General features: G+C 44.2%; 1 protein-coding gene across 7 annotated transcripts in view; it reads left to right on the forward strand.

Moving 5' to 3' along the window:
* The window catches only part of OSBPL5 (oxysterol binding protein like 5), a 174,996-nt gene that overhangs the window by 101,786 nt on the left and 56,413 nt on the right, over positions 1 to 16,797 (forward strand). For all 7 annotated transcript variants that reach the window (XM_083838999.1, XM_083838996.1, XM_083838994.1 and 4 more), the window contains one exon: positions 11,255 to 11,411. In XM_083838999.1, the coding sequence (XP_083695125.1) occupies positions 11,276 to 11,411 (136 nt within the window). In that variant the 5' untranslated portion in view covers positions 11,255 to 11,275. The remainder of the gene's footprint in view (positions 1 to 11,254; positions 11,412 to 16,797) is intronic.

Here is a 16,797-nt window from a genome sequence, read left to right on the forward strand (position 1 = left end):
TGTTGGCAGAGGTGGTTCTGTGCGCAGGCTGGGACTGGGTCATGCCGTACTGCCTGAGGCCATCGGGGAGCAAACAGCCGACCTTGGACAAATCCACAGCTGGGATGTAACCCAGCCTAGCATCCAGCTCGCCCTGGTCTTTGCTGCGTCTTTCTCTGAGGAAGGTGATCTGTGGCACTCCTTTTGCTGGTTTAAATTACTTCTCTCCCTGGGCTGACTCAAGGTTTTTGCCTGCTCTGTTTGCCTTGGGTAGGAGCTGCGGGCTGTCAGCAGCTGATCTTTTCCCTCAAAGAGTCCAGCAACATCGGCAGCCCTGGAAAGAGAGGCAGAGGCATCAGCCATGTCCTTGCCTGCAGTTGTTGGCAGTGAGGCTTACAGTCAGGACACTTTATGTGGGATTTACAGACAGACACGGTATCAGCTCAGCCCTGCTCCCACAGGAGGCTGCAGAATCCATTGGTGAGCAGCTTTGGAAATCACTTTTTTATTGTCTTGTCACCTCCACTTTTAACCAGATGTGAAACTGCTCATTATAAAAAACCTAATCGTCCTTACTGCAATCCCATCACTGGTGTCTCCAGTTATGCGCTGTGAGCTGTGCAGGGGAGAAGTCATTAATAGCAGTGTTTATATATTCCCCTACAGATGAAGAGTTGACTGCAGTGGAAGATGAATTTTGCTGGGAAAGGTGCTGAATGAGCTGACTTGATCAAGGGGAAGACGTAAAATGTGATGCTGTTTAGTTTTCTCTGTTTCACTCAGACATTAGCTGGCATGGTCTGTTGCTCCATAGCAAATGTGTCTGGGTCCAAGTGGCTGCTTGAGCCAGAATCCCAGTATGCTTTTTGAGGCGGGGGCAATTACTTACTACGTGTTTGTACAGCTCCTAGTACTTCTGGGTGCAGTAATGACTGATTGCTAACGGTTGGGCAATAGTATTTATTGCTGGCAGCTGGTAAGAGCAGCCTGTGTTTATGCCCTGTAGGGGAATTCAGTATTTGTGCACAGCCGTGGGATGTTAAAGGTTTTGTACCTTTCCGAGGCACCACAGAGTCTGTACAGGCCATCTAGCCTTCTGCCATTTTAAGTGCTTCCTTACTTCATTTCAGAGATATTTGTTTATTCCTTCCCTTGTTACCCTCCCAAACCTTTCAAATCTTTTCCATCTGGGCTTTTGTGTTTATAAACTCTTCTGTGTTCGGAGCTTGTAGGCAGCAACCATTTCGAAGCCTACTTTCGTAATGCAGACCAAATTACTGCCAGAAAGCACCATGGTTCATGTTCTCCTCCACCTCTTCCCTATAGCCTCGCAGGTCTGAGATACCTCCCTTTTACTTGCCGGACACCTGGCCCTATGCTCGGAGCTCTAAGTCAACATTGCTCCATTAAGGAGGCCACAAAACTCCCCCGATTTACACAGCCTGGGGATCTGGCGCAGCACAATTGCTATTGAAATATTTTCATTTTGTCTTGGTTTGTTTTCTCTTGAAGAGCCACAGTGCAGCAACTCTGACTCCTGTTTTGTAAGAGCTGTGCAGCTGAAGCCTATCACTTTTTTTTCTGGTATGGAAAAGATGGTCAGCCCAGAGCGTGGCTCAAGTCTGGCCTCATAAAATCTGTCTGTCACCTTTTAGTCATTCTCCTCTCTGCTTCCTTTTCGTAGCAGAGATAATGGGAGTGTTTCCTGCTAACTCCGTCTCTTCATGATGAATTGCTGTGGTCTGTGTTGGAAAGCATTGTCTGGCTGCTCTTAGCACTGCGATAAAGAAAATGCTGTGAATCGGCTGCATTGTGTTTGGCTTCCTTTCAGCCAGGGGCAATCCGGACCTGATCTTCCTTCTGTGCCTGGCCTCAGCCTGCAGTTGTTCAGGAGGCAATTTTTTTTTTATTTTTTTGCTTGAAGCCACATTTACACTTTCAGCACGGAGCTGTTGAAGGTCAGTGTGATCCATAAAGCTGAAGGCGGGAGTCTGCAGGAGCCCCTGGTTTTCCAGATCCTCCTTTGCCCTCTCTGCCCTCCCCTGTGGCAGCACTGGAGCTGGTGTGGTTGCCCTCGTGCCGGCAGTGTGCTGCATGCTTAGCTCGTAGCCTCACCAGCTGCGAGCCCTGCAGCTCTCCAGGCAGGGCTGCTTCCCCCCCTTGTATTTCCAGTGCTTGTAGGAAGGAGTGCTTGGAGCTCAGCAGCATTGTTTTGTTTCAGCTGGGGCTTTTCTTGCTTGGATCTTTCCATTCAGGGACAAAAAAGCCGGTGTCAGTATAGGTTAGCTTTAAAGTGATGGGAAAAGTCCTCTTCCTGTGTTCCACAGCTTTCAGATTTGCTGTCTTTTGTCAAGAGCTGTATTGTCGGGTTTGCTGCCCACAAAGTGGGGAGACGGGTCCTGCTCTGGCTTACACTGGCGTCAGCAAGGAGGAATTTCGTGCTGCCACTGGTACTGTTTCAATATAAAAGTGATATGAGGGGAAGGGGACTCAGGTCTTCGGTGTCAGGTGTTTCCAAATACTTACTGTTAAAATGTATTGGATGCTTTTAAAAAGCAAGCTTACAATCACTGCGGAGCACGTTTAAGTTGCTTGGGGGCCTGCCTTTTTCACTGAAATGAAGTCAGGGACAAGATGCACGCTCTGTCGTAACTGCTTGCTTGCTGGGATTCTCCAGGGCTTTTAATTATGGCCGATATCTCACACGAAGAGTTTCTGTCTGGCTTCTGCCTGGCACACACACAACTGCATGGGTAGTGGGACAGTCGTATCGATACCGGAGCAGTCACCGGCAGAAATACTGGGTTAGTATTATTCGAGCAGGTAGGAGGAGATCAGCAAAGACAAATGCATGCTTAAATTCGTATGCCATGGGTGCGTTCATTCACCTGCTTCTCACTCTGGCTGAAGTGACAGTGCAGTTTACCCAAGCTGCTTCTTTTCTCCAGCTAAATCCCAGATAAACTGACAGAGAAGGAAGGACAGAGGTAGGCGCAGAAGGTTGTGAGCTTGAGAACTGAGTGTGGATTTTGTTGTGCATGCCGCATCGTCCTGTTCATGGTTTGAGTCCTTTGGGCTCATTTAACACAGCATAAATTCCACCCTAATGCTCTTTGTGGGTTGTCTAGTTTCCTTCCTCCCACAGAGATTTTTAATTAAAAATCTAGGACCAAAATAACTGCAGTGCTGTCTTTTAACTATTGTTGAAGGAAGAGCTTGATGCTCTTGTCTCTGGAGAAACAGTGAAGTTTATGCAAAAAATACACAGTGTATTAATTTCCTTTAGAATTCGAGGGAGAGCGGCTGCACCAGAGGAAGTATAGGTGGATGCTAAATTTAAACCACTGTACAGCAGATCTCGGTATGCCACAGCACCCAGAAGCCTGAAAAGCTAAACAGGGGCATGTAAGGATCTTTTCAAAAATAGATGCACTTCCTTAAAATTTCTTTGGTCTTGTTTATTCATCCCTCCTTGTGAAGGCCCCAGAGGTTTACAGAGCCCATTTGAATCTGACAGGGGAAACAACAAAGTGGAGAAGTGGAAAATTCAGCGACTGGAGCACCATGTCGTGGGATGCAGTCATTTCTTCGTCACTTAGCTGTTCTTCAGCCATTTATAAGCCAGCTCGGTTATAATTTAGTGGGCTTGTGGTCGGAGCCATTGGGCGGAAGTATGGCTTGTGTTTGCACAGGATGTCAAGGTAGAAGTATACTTACAGTCTTAAATCCTTGTCGTCCACTTCATTCTTTGTGAGCATGTGTTTGATATGGTGGATGCTAATTATAACAAATAATCTCAGTCTGATTCTGGGAAATCTTTGTGAAACTGGACAGCACTTGTTTTCTCTCTTGTAAGTTGGCTTGCAAAAATCCACTACATGTGCCCTACTGCCATGCTGAAGTTTCTGAGCCTGAGTCTGCAAATGGCTCAGCAGGACTTGAGATATAAGTCTGATTTTCTTCTGCTGTGCTACAAGGGAGCAGTATTTCACAAACAAGGGAGTACTGTCAGGAGGACACTATCAAGCATGAAAGCAGGTCTTAAAATTAGCTTGGTATTTCATAGTAATTGTATGGTGGGAGTGTAGCCCCAAGGCACGGTCTTTTCTAGATTTAATTATATAAAGGCAGAGGTGGATATCATAGAAAGCCATCAGTGAGGCTTCCAGTAGACCGGTTTTTTTTTAAATGTCATTAAAGCTTGAAGTAGAATCCTTCCATTAAAAGAGAATACGATCCCATTATGTGATTTAGATAGCAACGTGAGCCTGTAATGATGCTTCTTATTATGCTCTTTTTAAAGAAAAATATCAAGACAAGAATTGACCTTGAAGATGTGGCCCGCCTGCAAATGACATAACTGCACACCTATCCAAAGCGGTGTGTTCTTGTCATGGCTTTAAATCTCCAAGAGCTTTAGCTCAAGCAACTAAATGAATTTCTCATTTATGTTGCCGTGTACCTGGTCCTGTATTTCCGTCATGGCACTGGGCCTGTCCCACACCCTGTCTGCCCTGGTACGGGGCCAGTCACAGTGACTCCAGCAGAACGCCCTGGGAATCCTTGTCATCCATATGAAACTTCAGTTTAAAGAAGTACACAAATGTTTCTAGATAACACAGAAATTTAGAGGCTGAGATCTGGCTCCTGGGCTTGTTTCAAAGCGGATCCTTAGTGGATGGAACTGCTTGGCTAGTGCATATTACAAAAAGTATGCCTGAAGGTGTGTGAGGGCACACTTTTTCCTTCATGTTGTGGATACACATGGTTGTACCTTTTGGTTTGTCGAGGAGTGTTTGCTAATCTGCATTCTGACTTCTTTCTTCCCTGCTTAAAAGAATGCTATCTACCAATATCAGTAATAAATAATAGTAAACTTTAAATAAAAATTCAGTGAGTTGGATTGAGATGGATAAGTGTTCAGGTGCTTGATGGATGCTTAACAGTCGTGATTTACCTTTTGCTCATCTTCAGTTGAATATATTAGAACATGGTATTAAAGTACTGAAGACGATTCAGTGAAAGCACCTTACCTTCCTGCAGAGATTGATGGAAATACCTTTGCATGAGCTTTATTCAGTAGGAATGCCATCAGAAATCAGGGCCTAAAGGAGATTGTGCAAAGTATGATTTACTGAACATAACGTGATGGACTAAGACAAAGGTCTGCAAGAAAGCTGTTCACTGCTGTCTCTCTGAATGCCGGGGGCTTTCTTATCTTTCTGGTGGTATGTGTAAAACCTGGAATTCTGCCTGCAGTTGCTGGGGAAATAATTAATGCTGAGGTACTAGTCATAATTACAGCAAGAGAGGTATGATCTATGCAGTTAGCAAGGGGGAAGACCAGTGGAATTGCTAAGCCAGAAGAGGCCCGTCAGTGCTAGTGGAAAATGTAATATGCTGTGTTAAATTAATAGCCTTCTGCATAACAATCAATTTACAGCTTAAAGGTCAGCGGAGGTGGATATAAAAATCATTGAGCATTCATTTCAAAGACCCACTTATTGATATTCTTACTCTAAAGTAAACTCTAGCATAATGTTTACAAAGTAAATGGCAAGTATTTGACGGCAAAACACATGAGGACTGTATTTATTGCAATGCACAAACCCCATATCCAAGCTGTAAGATCGCAGACTCCTCTCCCAAACACACCACGGCTTTAGCGATGTACCGATGTTTGCACACAGGAGATGTTTATCCAAACCAGAGGTGATTCTGAAGATGAGGTTTTCCAACATGCCAAATGAAAATGTTTTGCACTTTTTGACTCTGCCTTCCTCTGTCTTTGTCCCAGGTTGGGAATCCCCAGAAAGAATGATCTAGGATGTTTTTTTCCCCAGTGTGGGCATGCAATTCCTATAGCTGTGCTGCTTGGGGCCGTTGTACATAAAGCTCACCGCGGAGAGAGATTAGTTGTGAGACAGTTAAACATATATGCACCCCTGGTGTGCCTCGAGCTCCAAACATTTTAACTAGTGTATACAAAGAAAACATTAATCAAGGCATCTTACGAAGAATTAAGGGAGAAGACTGTTTTGTCTCCTGATTACTACATTACTGTCCCTGACCAGTGCAGGAAAAGGTGAGCAGAGAAGCAGAGGGTGGTTAGAAAAATATTGTTTTTCTGTTATGGGAGAGAGCAAGAGCAGATAGATAGCTGAGGGTGGCTCTGGTAGGCATCGTCCATAAAAACAGCACGAGAGAGGCAGCTTTAAGCACATGAGCCCCGAGTTAGGTTGTAGGGATGAATGAGCCGCACTCCTGAGCCTGCTGAAGCAGCTGAGAAAAATCCCTCATGTTTCATGTAATCATAATGAAGCAGTCTCTAGATCTGGCTTTCCATAACTTGGTTCTGTTGTTGCAGACAGATGTCTTCAGCAACCCGTGTTATTTTTTTTCCCCTCTCTGGACCGATGGTCAGGCTGAGCAGGATGGCACCCAGCAGAGGGTTTGAAGTCCTACAGCAGCAGCACTTCCCTGTATCTGAGCATAAGAAAGATGAAAAGAGTGGGGCTGGCTTGGGACTTGGCAGATCAGGACATGGTCTGGGAGAAACATACCAAAGAACACCGCTGCTGAGGAGCGGTCCCCTTGGCAGCACAGCAGAGAAATAGCTGGCCCTGATAATTCTGGGGAGTGGCTGACACTTCGTGTGCTCGGCTTCCAGCTAACAGCACGACAGACTGAAACCTTCCTTGTGCACTGTAATATCTGCGCTCTGCCTGTTCCCTAACCAAAAACCATAGATAACGTAGAGAAAAGATTGTCTGCTCAGGCACAGTTCACTCTGTCAGGTTTTATTTAACTGTAAGTAGGGGGTCGGTTGTCCAATTACCTATCTTATAAATAGGTATTTTAGGAATAGCTTCCCAAAACAGATTTCACAGACTTTCTGGATTGATCAGGAGTTCTTCAGCTGTTGTGAATCATCAGTGCACCACTGAACTAATAATTTACCCCTGCTCCCTGCTGAAGATCTGAGCTGCCATTTTCCCCCGTGAATAGTTGGGACTGTAAAAGCCAGAATGTATCTGCTAACAATTCGCCTTTTCATTCATGAAAATTTTACCTCCTCAGGGTTAATTGAGTCAGGAAATGTCAGTATCTTTAGATTTAATTTTCCTTATTGATGCAGATCCTAGAGTGAAGGGCTGCTGTGAATACAAAATGTGGTTTAATTTGATTTCGCGGAAATACTTAGTGACCAGAGAAAGAGAAGGTTGTTTAAAACAAGTCTTGAATAAATTAAGAATCCCCCTAACTAGCACAGCCTTCTTGACTGTACCAACCCCCTAATTAACTATTTATAGAGCATATTTCCAATCTATTTTAAAATGCTGAACATCAGAGTAAGCAAACCAACCTACCCACCGGTTTGCAGAGGGTAGGGGCAGGATAATGTCTGCACAGTGTTTAGCCGTTCAGTAATTATATATCAGCAACTTAGAAAATGTAAAGATGGAGCCAGGAAAATTCTGTCCCCCAAAGCCTTTGCCACTGTCTTCCCAGCAAGCACAGGAGGCTCAAAATGCAGAGCAGCCACGTGAAAGGCATCTCTTACCCAACGTGTAATGTCTGTCTCTGCGTTACTCACAGCCTTCACCCCAGACAGGTCTGTCAGAAGCAGAGAGCTCTGGCAGTTCCCACTCACTTCGGTGGCAGCCATGAGGTTTGCTGGTAAAACAAGGATTATTCTTGCCACATTGCTCTTCTCTGGGCTATTGCTGACGCTGCTTGCGAGCAAAAGTCCCACCAGCCAATTGCACTCTGTTAGGTTCATCTCTTTCACTTTCCTGTGCTTCACGGTATCAGGCTTTTCATCTGCTCTATTTTTTGGTTTTAAAAGATAAAGTAGTCTCAAAGACAGGATTAGCAAGAAGTTTATTTCTTGCTACTGAATTATTTATTCCTGTTTACGCTCCAGTGAACAGTTCACATTTAACAGCACATTACTGCCTTAAAAGCTGTCAACACTAAAGGGGCAATCCTGAAAACCACTGTGTTTAGTGACTCTCTCAATTCTCTCTGTATTCCCTTTCCTGCGTTTTTACGATCAGGACCACAGAACCGACAGCCAGAAATGACCTGAGCTGCAAACTTCAGGGCTTTTTAATCTAGCAGGACTAACAACAAAATAAATTCTTGCAAGAGCTAAGGTGAAGATTTTTTCCCAAGGAGGTTAGTTTTCTAAGAGAGCTCATGGATTCTGTATCAGCTGGACCATTCAGATCAAGACAAGGTATCTCTCTTCGACTGTTCTCTGTCTCATCTGCTAGACTTGGAGGGAATACAGGAGCAGTGGGAGAAATTTGTCACTTTATGTTACTTAACAGCATGTTTGGGCCTTCAGCAATTCTTGCCCACTTTTCATTTTTGCCTTCTCCATCTTCCCAGAGTCCCTCCAGAGCTGGGTTCCCTGAAGCATCCGTCATATCCTGAAGCAACCTCCAAAATACTTCTTTACAGGTGGATTTGCCTTTCCGAACAAGGGTTGTCCTCAAATCAGCCATGTGAGATTGAGGCCCAAAGCACTCAGGTCTAGGAGCGTCTCTTTGGCTGTTGCTTGTTTCCTAGCAGATGCTTTGTGACCAATGAATTTCTGTATGTATGAGTGTTTTGTAGATAAGAGTGCATAAGTGGCAGAGTCAGTACTTCTGGTACCTACAACAGCAGGTTGCTGATAGTCATGTAACTTTTAAGAAGTTAATGTTTCTGAGTTTTCTAATGTCTGTAGGCTTTCCTTGACTTTTGCTGATGGTACAAAAGGCGTTGGAAGGTGGAAAAGGACAAAACAGGATAGGTAGGGATGCAGGCACACACAGACCTATCTTCTGGAAACCAAGCCAAATACTTTGAGTGTGTTATCAAGTCTTAATAATGTGAAGTGTGTTTTTTACCATCAAGGAAAGAAGCATCTGGTGTATGAAAACCCCTGAAATATGTGTAATTGAGCTGGAGCAATGCAATGTTAGATGATCCTTGAAAAGCAGGTTGGTGACACAAAAGCAGTTGAAAGGACTTATATTTGTGTATGTCCAGCCTGATAAACCGCCTGCTTGTGCTCAGGTGTCAAGAGCTGTGCCACCAACGTTGGTATGAGCGGTTCTCTGCTACTGTGGCTTGTGTCTGTGTAGAGATGAAGGTGGCTGGTGGGGCCCTTGTGTTGCCGTGTCGGGAAGTCCCTACCGTGCCAGCGGCGTGTGAGGGCGGGATGGACAGATGGTTTGTGCCTGTGACTGGTTCCCCAGTGGGGATGGACTGGGGATTCCTACCTGGCTGCATGATGGGCACAGCCGAGCTGGATCGCTGCTCTTTGGGGAGAGTGTCCCACGGACCTGCTTTTCCTCTGAGCCGCTTATGAGCAGTTCCAGAGCAGAGAGCTGAGATGGCCTTGCTGGGAACAAGGGCAGAAAATAGCTCAGTGTTAGCATTCCAAACCCAGCTATTTAGACCTGCATTATTTTTAAATATTTTGCTTTGAGACACGTAACTAGCTGTATTTTCCTCTTCTCTCTTTTTGTGTTTTAGGTTAGCTTTAATTTTGCTGCCCCACAACCCTGCACTCTGCAGTCAAGAATATCTATGCAAAAAAAAAGAGGTTATTTAAGGTGCCAAATGTTAGGCAGCTAAGTTATTCACATTGCACTGGACCTTAATTCGCCTGCTGCAGATGATTCAGATCCAGTGGGGGACACATATCCCCTACAAATTGCACCCACATGTCCTGTTTTGGGGCTAGGTCTGGCTGGTAGCCATTCACCCCTTTTTGGATATTACAGACATCACCGTCTGATGGTTCACCCATGGTCAGCAACGGGGTCCAGGCTGGTCTGTATCAAATCAAGGTCTTGGGCACTGAGGCTGTCTCCTGTGGGAAGGAAGGAACAGACTCTCACCTTGTAAATCACAGCTAGTTTACAAAGTCAGCGCAACCTGCTGTGTAAATAAATGAAGCTGCAAAAAAAAAGACGAAATGTTCTTACGGGGACTGCCTTCTCCTGGGGTTAGCAGAGCAGTCAGAGGGACAGTGCTCTGATGAAACACAGGAGGGGAGTTTCTCACACTGGGACACATTTATGGCATCACCCCGTGTGCTGTGTCAGCCATGCAGGCAGAGCCCCAGCTCCAAGAGCCCACTGAGGCTTCCCCATTAAACTTGGTCATTTGAGCGAGAGCAAAAGTTCTGTGGGCAGGAAGAGCAGGGCAGGATGTCCCAGCCTAAAGGATATGGGAAAGCTTGGAGACTTTTTTCAGGAAATGCGTCCCATCCCAAAGGGTTTTCCTTTGCACAGTGACCATCCCCCGGGGAAGCAGCAGACCTCATGTCCTGCGATGCCAGCCCGAAGGCTGGCTTAACACTTCTTCTTGCTAGCAAGAGCCCTGCCGATCAGAGCTGCACACGGGGAGAGAATAGCGCTTGTAACTCAGGAAGGCGACAGTCATAATATCTGTTTGTAAGGGGTAAGAAAGAGCTGCTTGTTGGATGTGTATAAAAGAAACCTTTAATTCCAGTCAGGATGGTCTAACGCATCAGCCAAGTGGTGGTAAAGAGCACAGTACCACCCGGCTCCTGTGCAGGCATGCAGGGAGGCTTTCAGGGACACAGATGCTGTTCTTTACCCTTGCAGAGCAACAAGGCTTATCATATTGATCAAACTGCCAGGCTGATCTATCATTTTAAAGAAAACTGAAAATATTTATATGTGCTCTAATAGAAAATAAGGGCAGGAGTGACACTAGCTTTTCTGTCCCGCTTTCCTGCAAATCTCCGCTTGCTGCTCTCTGCAGCCAACACAGCTGGTCATCCTCCGCACCGCTTATTTTAAATGCTGATTTTTGCAGGCTTGGTGCAACTCTGCTCACACCAATGGAGTTATTTCTATCTTAAAAACAAAAATCAAATCAAAACAAAAAACAAATCTTAAAAGCAAACAAAAAAGAGGAATTTTAGCTTCTATACATTGGATAGACCCAGTAAGTAACTGTTACTCTAGATAGATCCTTGTAGAGAGGAGGGTGTTCTACTGCCTGGATTCACCAAGGAGCAGTGTCCTGCTTCCCTGCAGTTTGCAAATGCTGAGAGTCAGCAAATCAGTAATTGTAGCCTCAAACTAATATCCTTTCCTTTTTCTTTTTTTCTTAGCCTTCTGGCAATCTATAAAAAGATCTGGCACACTTCTTAGGATTAGGCGGCTTTGAAGCAGCGGAGTCTCTGGGTGTGAAACTTTGATTTCCTGTGTCTTGAACTGTTATTTCTATCTTTCCTTTTCAGAAAACCCCCACAGCTCATGCCATGAAGGAAGAGAACTTTCTTCGTCGCAGGTTCTCCCTCTGTCCGGCCTCGTCCACCCCTCAGAAGGTCGATCCTCGTAAGCTGACGCGCAATCTCTTCTTTGGAGCTGACAATGACATCTATCCACTCAGTCCAGGTGGGTTTCTGCTGTGTCAGTGCAGAATGTATCTTGTCTTGCCTTTATTGTACTGCTTTTCTAGCACTTGTGAAACTCGGTGCAGAACCTCAGGTGCCTGACTGCAAGTAGACTTTTTTAGCATGCTGCTGTGAAACGAAGAGAAACAAGTGAATGTGAGAGTGAGAGAGAAGTTGTTCTTGCAACACAGGTGTCGCTGGCTGCCAGCCAGTGCTGTGTCCGTGATGCTGCTGTCTTTCACTGCTGTGGCATTAAGTGGGAATGGAGGGCATCAGAGTTAGTGAGCATCACTGTTTGAGCACTGCGTGGCGTCGTGTTTCAGAAATGACGTAACATTTTCGGGCATTTCCACTTTGAGGCACTTGATGTGTTTCACACTAAACATTGAACTCCTTTAAGCTGTCGCCTGGGCCCCTTTGCAAATGTTTAACGGCAGGTTTCCCTGTTTAGATTTAGAGCCCAAGATAAATATTACAAGAGAAGACTTTTTGTAGTTAATGTTCTGTAAATATATACAAGCGCTGCAAGCGCCAGGAATCTTGACAGGCTGCAGTGAATGGCAGGCTTGCTTTAAGCATTCTCTTTACGTCTCTTGTGCTTTCAATTCGTTAGACAGCACCCTTTTTGAAGGAAATAGGGCTCATTTTGTTGTTTCAGAATTTGTTGCTCACAATAACATTCAAGTCTTTCCTTGATTGCAGTCTGCAAACAATGCTTCCGTTCCAGTCTGTAAACAAGTGCTTCAGGGAACAGTCACAAGTTTGCAGAGCTGTCATTCGCAGTTGCCGTGTCAGTGCTAAATAATCAAACCTCACAGCACCTTTGTGAGCTCTTAAAATACTGATATCTAGAAAAAGAACGTAGCATGTCAAAAGGTTTCAGTGTTCATATAAATGTAGCACCTGGCAGACTTGCTGGGCTTTGCAGATGGGGAGCAAAACTAGACCTGGGTTTCCTGAGCTAAGAGTCTGTAAGTGCAAAGGTTTTGAGGATTTCTGATTTTGCAGGTATTTCTATTTTGAGGTGCCTTTTTCAAGGCAACGGGGAACCAATTTTGAGCAGTGCTGACTAATCCTCGCTGTCACCGAGGTCACTGGAAGCTTCAACAATTTCTTGATAATTTAATGGAAAACAACTTGAAAGGGGACACCCAAAATCGCATATATTACATATCTGTAGGGACTTCTGAAAAGCTCACTGCCTGTAAATGCATTCCATATAAATGTGTGGTAAGTAAACCTGTTTCACTTCTGCTATCTTCGGGTGCTGAAGGACCAACAGATCTTTCAGGCTGTAGTCACTTCCCCATGCTTCAGAGAGGTGGAGATCCTTATGTTTTACCCATGCTTCAGTTCTTACCAGCATTTTTATTGCTAAAGAAGTTACTGACTTCCTCAGCGGGGTATTTCAGTGCTGTAATAATCTTTCAGAAACCAGGGAAAGTTGAGCATGGAGGAGTTTGTCACTTCCTCAGCTTCCCACATCACTTCTTTTCTCCTTGAACCTTGCTGACGTCCGGACCGGTCTTTGCTGGGTTCAGCAGGACAAGTGCCTTGAGCCACAGAGCAAACTACAGCACCAGCGTCAGGGAGGTGGCCCTCTGTAATGTAAAGGAAGATCACAGGCCAAAGAGTTTGTAAAGGAGAGAATATCCCTAGAACTTACTGCTTCAGCCAGGAGATTTCTTGCAGAGTCTGGGTTTTTGTCTAGCTTTACATATTTTTACTCCTTTCATTTCTTTCCTGGTCCTCACAGAGCTGCCTCATATCTTTGTTTTGATCGCATTTCCCATAAGAAGTATCTGTCATTCTTTGCATTCAGTTGATATTTCCATGGTGGGCTCTTTTTTTGCTGCTTTTGCTGCCTTGTTTTTCCCTCTGAGACTCGCTGTGCTTCCCTCCCACCTCCTGCATGCCCTCTGAAGGATGCCGCTGTAACTATAGATAAACCACAAGTCTACATCCACAAGCTACATCCAATATTTCTATCCCTCACTTTTCTCTCTTGTTTTACATGAACTTTCAGTTCTTGACGTTTTTTTAGTGGCCCATGATTGGCTGCCTGGCCCCAGCAGACTCTCTTTTCAAGGGTGCAGGGCTGATGCCATCAGGTGGAGACTGCAGGCAGTGTGGGCAGCACCTAGGATTAGCCCTGCAGCCACAAAGGTGTTCAAGTAAATAATTCCGTGAGATTGGAGTGACAGACTTTACACCTTGGACAAGCTGTGCTATGGAGATTTAATTCAGTGAAAGGACTTTTTTTGAAGGAAACATAGGGGAACGCAGAGGGCACTATCTCAAGTAACACTACTGACTTTTTGCCTCTTGATACATAAATGCTAGTGATTATGGTAACTAATGGTAACTAAAAAAATTAGAGGAGGGCATGTTTCCTCTTTATAGAAAGTTCACGAACTAGAGACATGAATTCAGGTTCCTTGACCACATCTTTCTTTCATGCAGCAATAAGGGGGAAGAATCTTTGTCTCTCTTCTCTTTCAGAAGGTAGGACATTTATTGGCGGAGTAGCTAAAATGACTTTTAGAGAATCTTTCTTTTTGTCTAGGCTGGGAGATAACTCCATGTCTTTAAATAAAAAAAGTAGATTAGCCTATCTGCATCTGAAGAGATACACTTTAAAGAATATGGGAATTTTGCTGTGATAGATACATGGAACTAGATTTCAGTCTGGTTCACACATTGGGCCAGGCCATGTGGCTGACATTTGCTGCAGTAACATTCATGGCGTCAGGACAGGTTTTATTCACGATAGTCTTGCCACACATCAGAGCCTTTATTTCCTCTTGTAGTTATACGAATACCTTATCCGAAAGCCTGTAAAATAATAGTTCATGCTGTAAGGAGCTAATAATGAATTCTGTAATAACCCAGTATTTCTACTTTGTCTCAGCATTGATCAGTCACGCTTGCTGTATCATTCTTTATAAGGAGAAAAGGCAAATGCACCCATAGGGTGGATACACAGCAGAAAGCCAAACAAAAGGAATAGTTAACTCTTCAGAAAGGAACTCTATTTTTCCTATGCATGACAGTAATGGGATAAAAGAAGGTATCGGTAATTCAGCTCTGTAACTGCAAGACTGGAGTGTTAGCATTTTTCTTTGTGATGTGGTGAAGGCTGTTTCCATAAGCACCATTGATTCCCTTCCTGAAATCCCATTAATTATTTGCCATATACTACTGGGCTACTTTGGAGGACCTTTCTTAGCATGCCATGTTAGCAGCCAGCAGTTTAAGTCGAAAGAGCCTCAGCTCTATTTCTGTTGTGGGCATTATGTTTTCTTGATCAGGGAGATAAGAGCTTCAGCTTATATAGCCAGCTGATATTTAGCTCTTTTTTTTTTTTTTTGGTGGTGGTTTCCTACTTATTTTCTCGAGACGGCTGTGTCTTTTGTGCTCTGGGTCGGACTCTCTTTGGGGCTTTCTGTGCACTTAACTATGTGTGCGGGTGTTTGAGAAACTTGTACACAGTTTCAATGAAGTTTGCTTTCCAAACAAGGGCTGACTTTCTACCTCCGCACGGCTGCATTAGGTCTGCTTGAGACAGCTGTGATAGCGCTCCTCCAAAAAACACTGTGTCTCTCCTCACAAGTGCCAGGAGGCTTAATGGGTTTGATGCAAGAAACCGGGATATGCTGCTCCATAAACAACGTCTTATGAATCCTTGTAAATGGTATGACCAAGAGGGAAGAGTTGCATGTTCACATTTTTCATAACACCCTATGAGAGGGGCGGTCCAGAACCTCAGGAGCACCTAAAATCCCGTTGTTTAGGTACAAAACCTTTTCTCTGTATTACAAATAGAAAGAGAAGTCTCTTGTGCAGGCTTTTTATACAGATCTCAGCTTGGAGGTAAACTTTCTTTAAGAAGTGAGATATAGTAAAGATTGGTTTGGATTATGTTATGTTAATAGATGCCTTTCCCTCAGAACAAGCAGCAGCTGACTCCCATTAACTGTACTCGAACTTTCAGACCATATGTTACTTTCCCATACATGAGCAGAAAAAAACTCTTCATGAGAAGCAAGTACAGTAACTGCATGGCTTTGTGAGTTTATTCCAACCTCCTCTGCCTCCATCTGGGAGAATGTAGAGAGGAAAGAGCCATCGGAGGAAGAAAAAACACGGGAGTTCAGGTCCTAATCCATGCCCAGCAATGCTTATGACTACAGTGCTTACTGTGTGTGTGGTATGGCATGGCACTGTGCCACGGGATGAGAAACGTATGAACCCCCTCCGCCTTTGGTCACTGCGTGTGAACCCTTCTAGGGACAGTTGTCCCAAAGAACCTGTTTTAATTTACAAGCTGATACCCCAAACTGATGGTTGATGCCTGCAGAAAAGGCAGAGGTTTGTCCTGCTTCTGTACCAGTAAAACCCTGTAGCGCAGTTGCGGTTCCAGTTATAAAGGGATGTGTTTGTTCTCCAGCGTTTCCCATGGTGGAAGTGCAGAACACGACTAGGAGGATATTTATTTTTCACTGAGCTTCTGTGGCAAGCTTTTCTAATGGCACTTAGCTTCTTGCACAGCTCCTCTGAAAACTCTGGGAGACATTCTGGCTTCTGGCACATCTGTGGCAACTTCTGCTTGACTTCAAGAGAATCAGGGTTTTCCCGTGCTGGTTTTGTATTTGGTGTTGTTTCCAAGACTCACCCCCAGAATGATTAAAAATGTTTTTAACAGTTGCCATGTTTGCAGTGTGCTACAAATGGATTGTATTTCACTGTCTTGGTTGCTCTTCACTGTGTCCATTATTCTGAAGCTGTGGTTGCTAACAATTTTGAGGAGAAAACTACATTTCAATTGGATAACAAGGACTGTCTTGGCACTAAAAAGCTTGTCTCATCAGATGCTATTTTTGGCTTTTTTAATAGAAGCTTTAGGCTTTCTTTACTGTAAGAACATGATAATGGTTGGCAAAAAGAACAGAATTTATCATTACATTTTATTGCTTAGACTGGGACCAGACATGCTCATACTAGTATATAATGTGTATGATGTACTGCAAGTTTAGTGTATTTGGGTAAGGGAAAATATATATCTCTACAATGATGGGAAATGTTACAGTTTATAAATACTACTTGTTAATTGAAAGCATTTCTTATCGTAACAGTAACTTGGTCAGAAGACATTGATATTCTGCAGTATTTTATTTTACTAATTATGTCTAAATGCTGTTCTGTCTTTTGTAACATTTTATGATCATGATTATTATTTGTCAAACAAAGCATGCTATCAAGTGCGTCTGTGTATAGTTCCCAGCTACTGACCAAGGAGGATAACATATTGAATAGCTGCCTATTAACTGAATTCCATTTATTATTTGCATTGGAGGAGGCATGGGGGGAATGTAAGGAAAAGGCAG

This window comes from Anser anser (assembly GCF_964211835.1).
Source record: "Anser anser genome assembly, chromosome: 5".
NCBI classification, from domain to species: Eukaryota; Metazoa; Chordata; class Aves; order Anseriformes; family Anatidae; genus Anser; species Anser anser.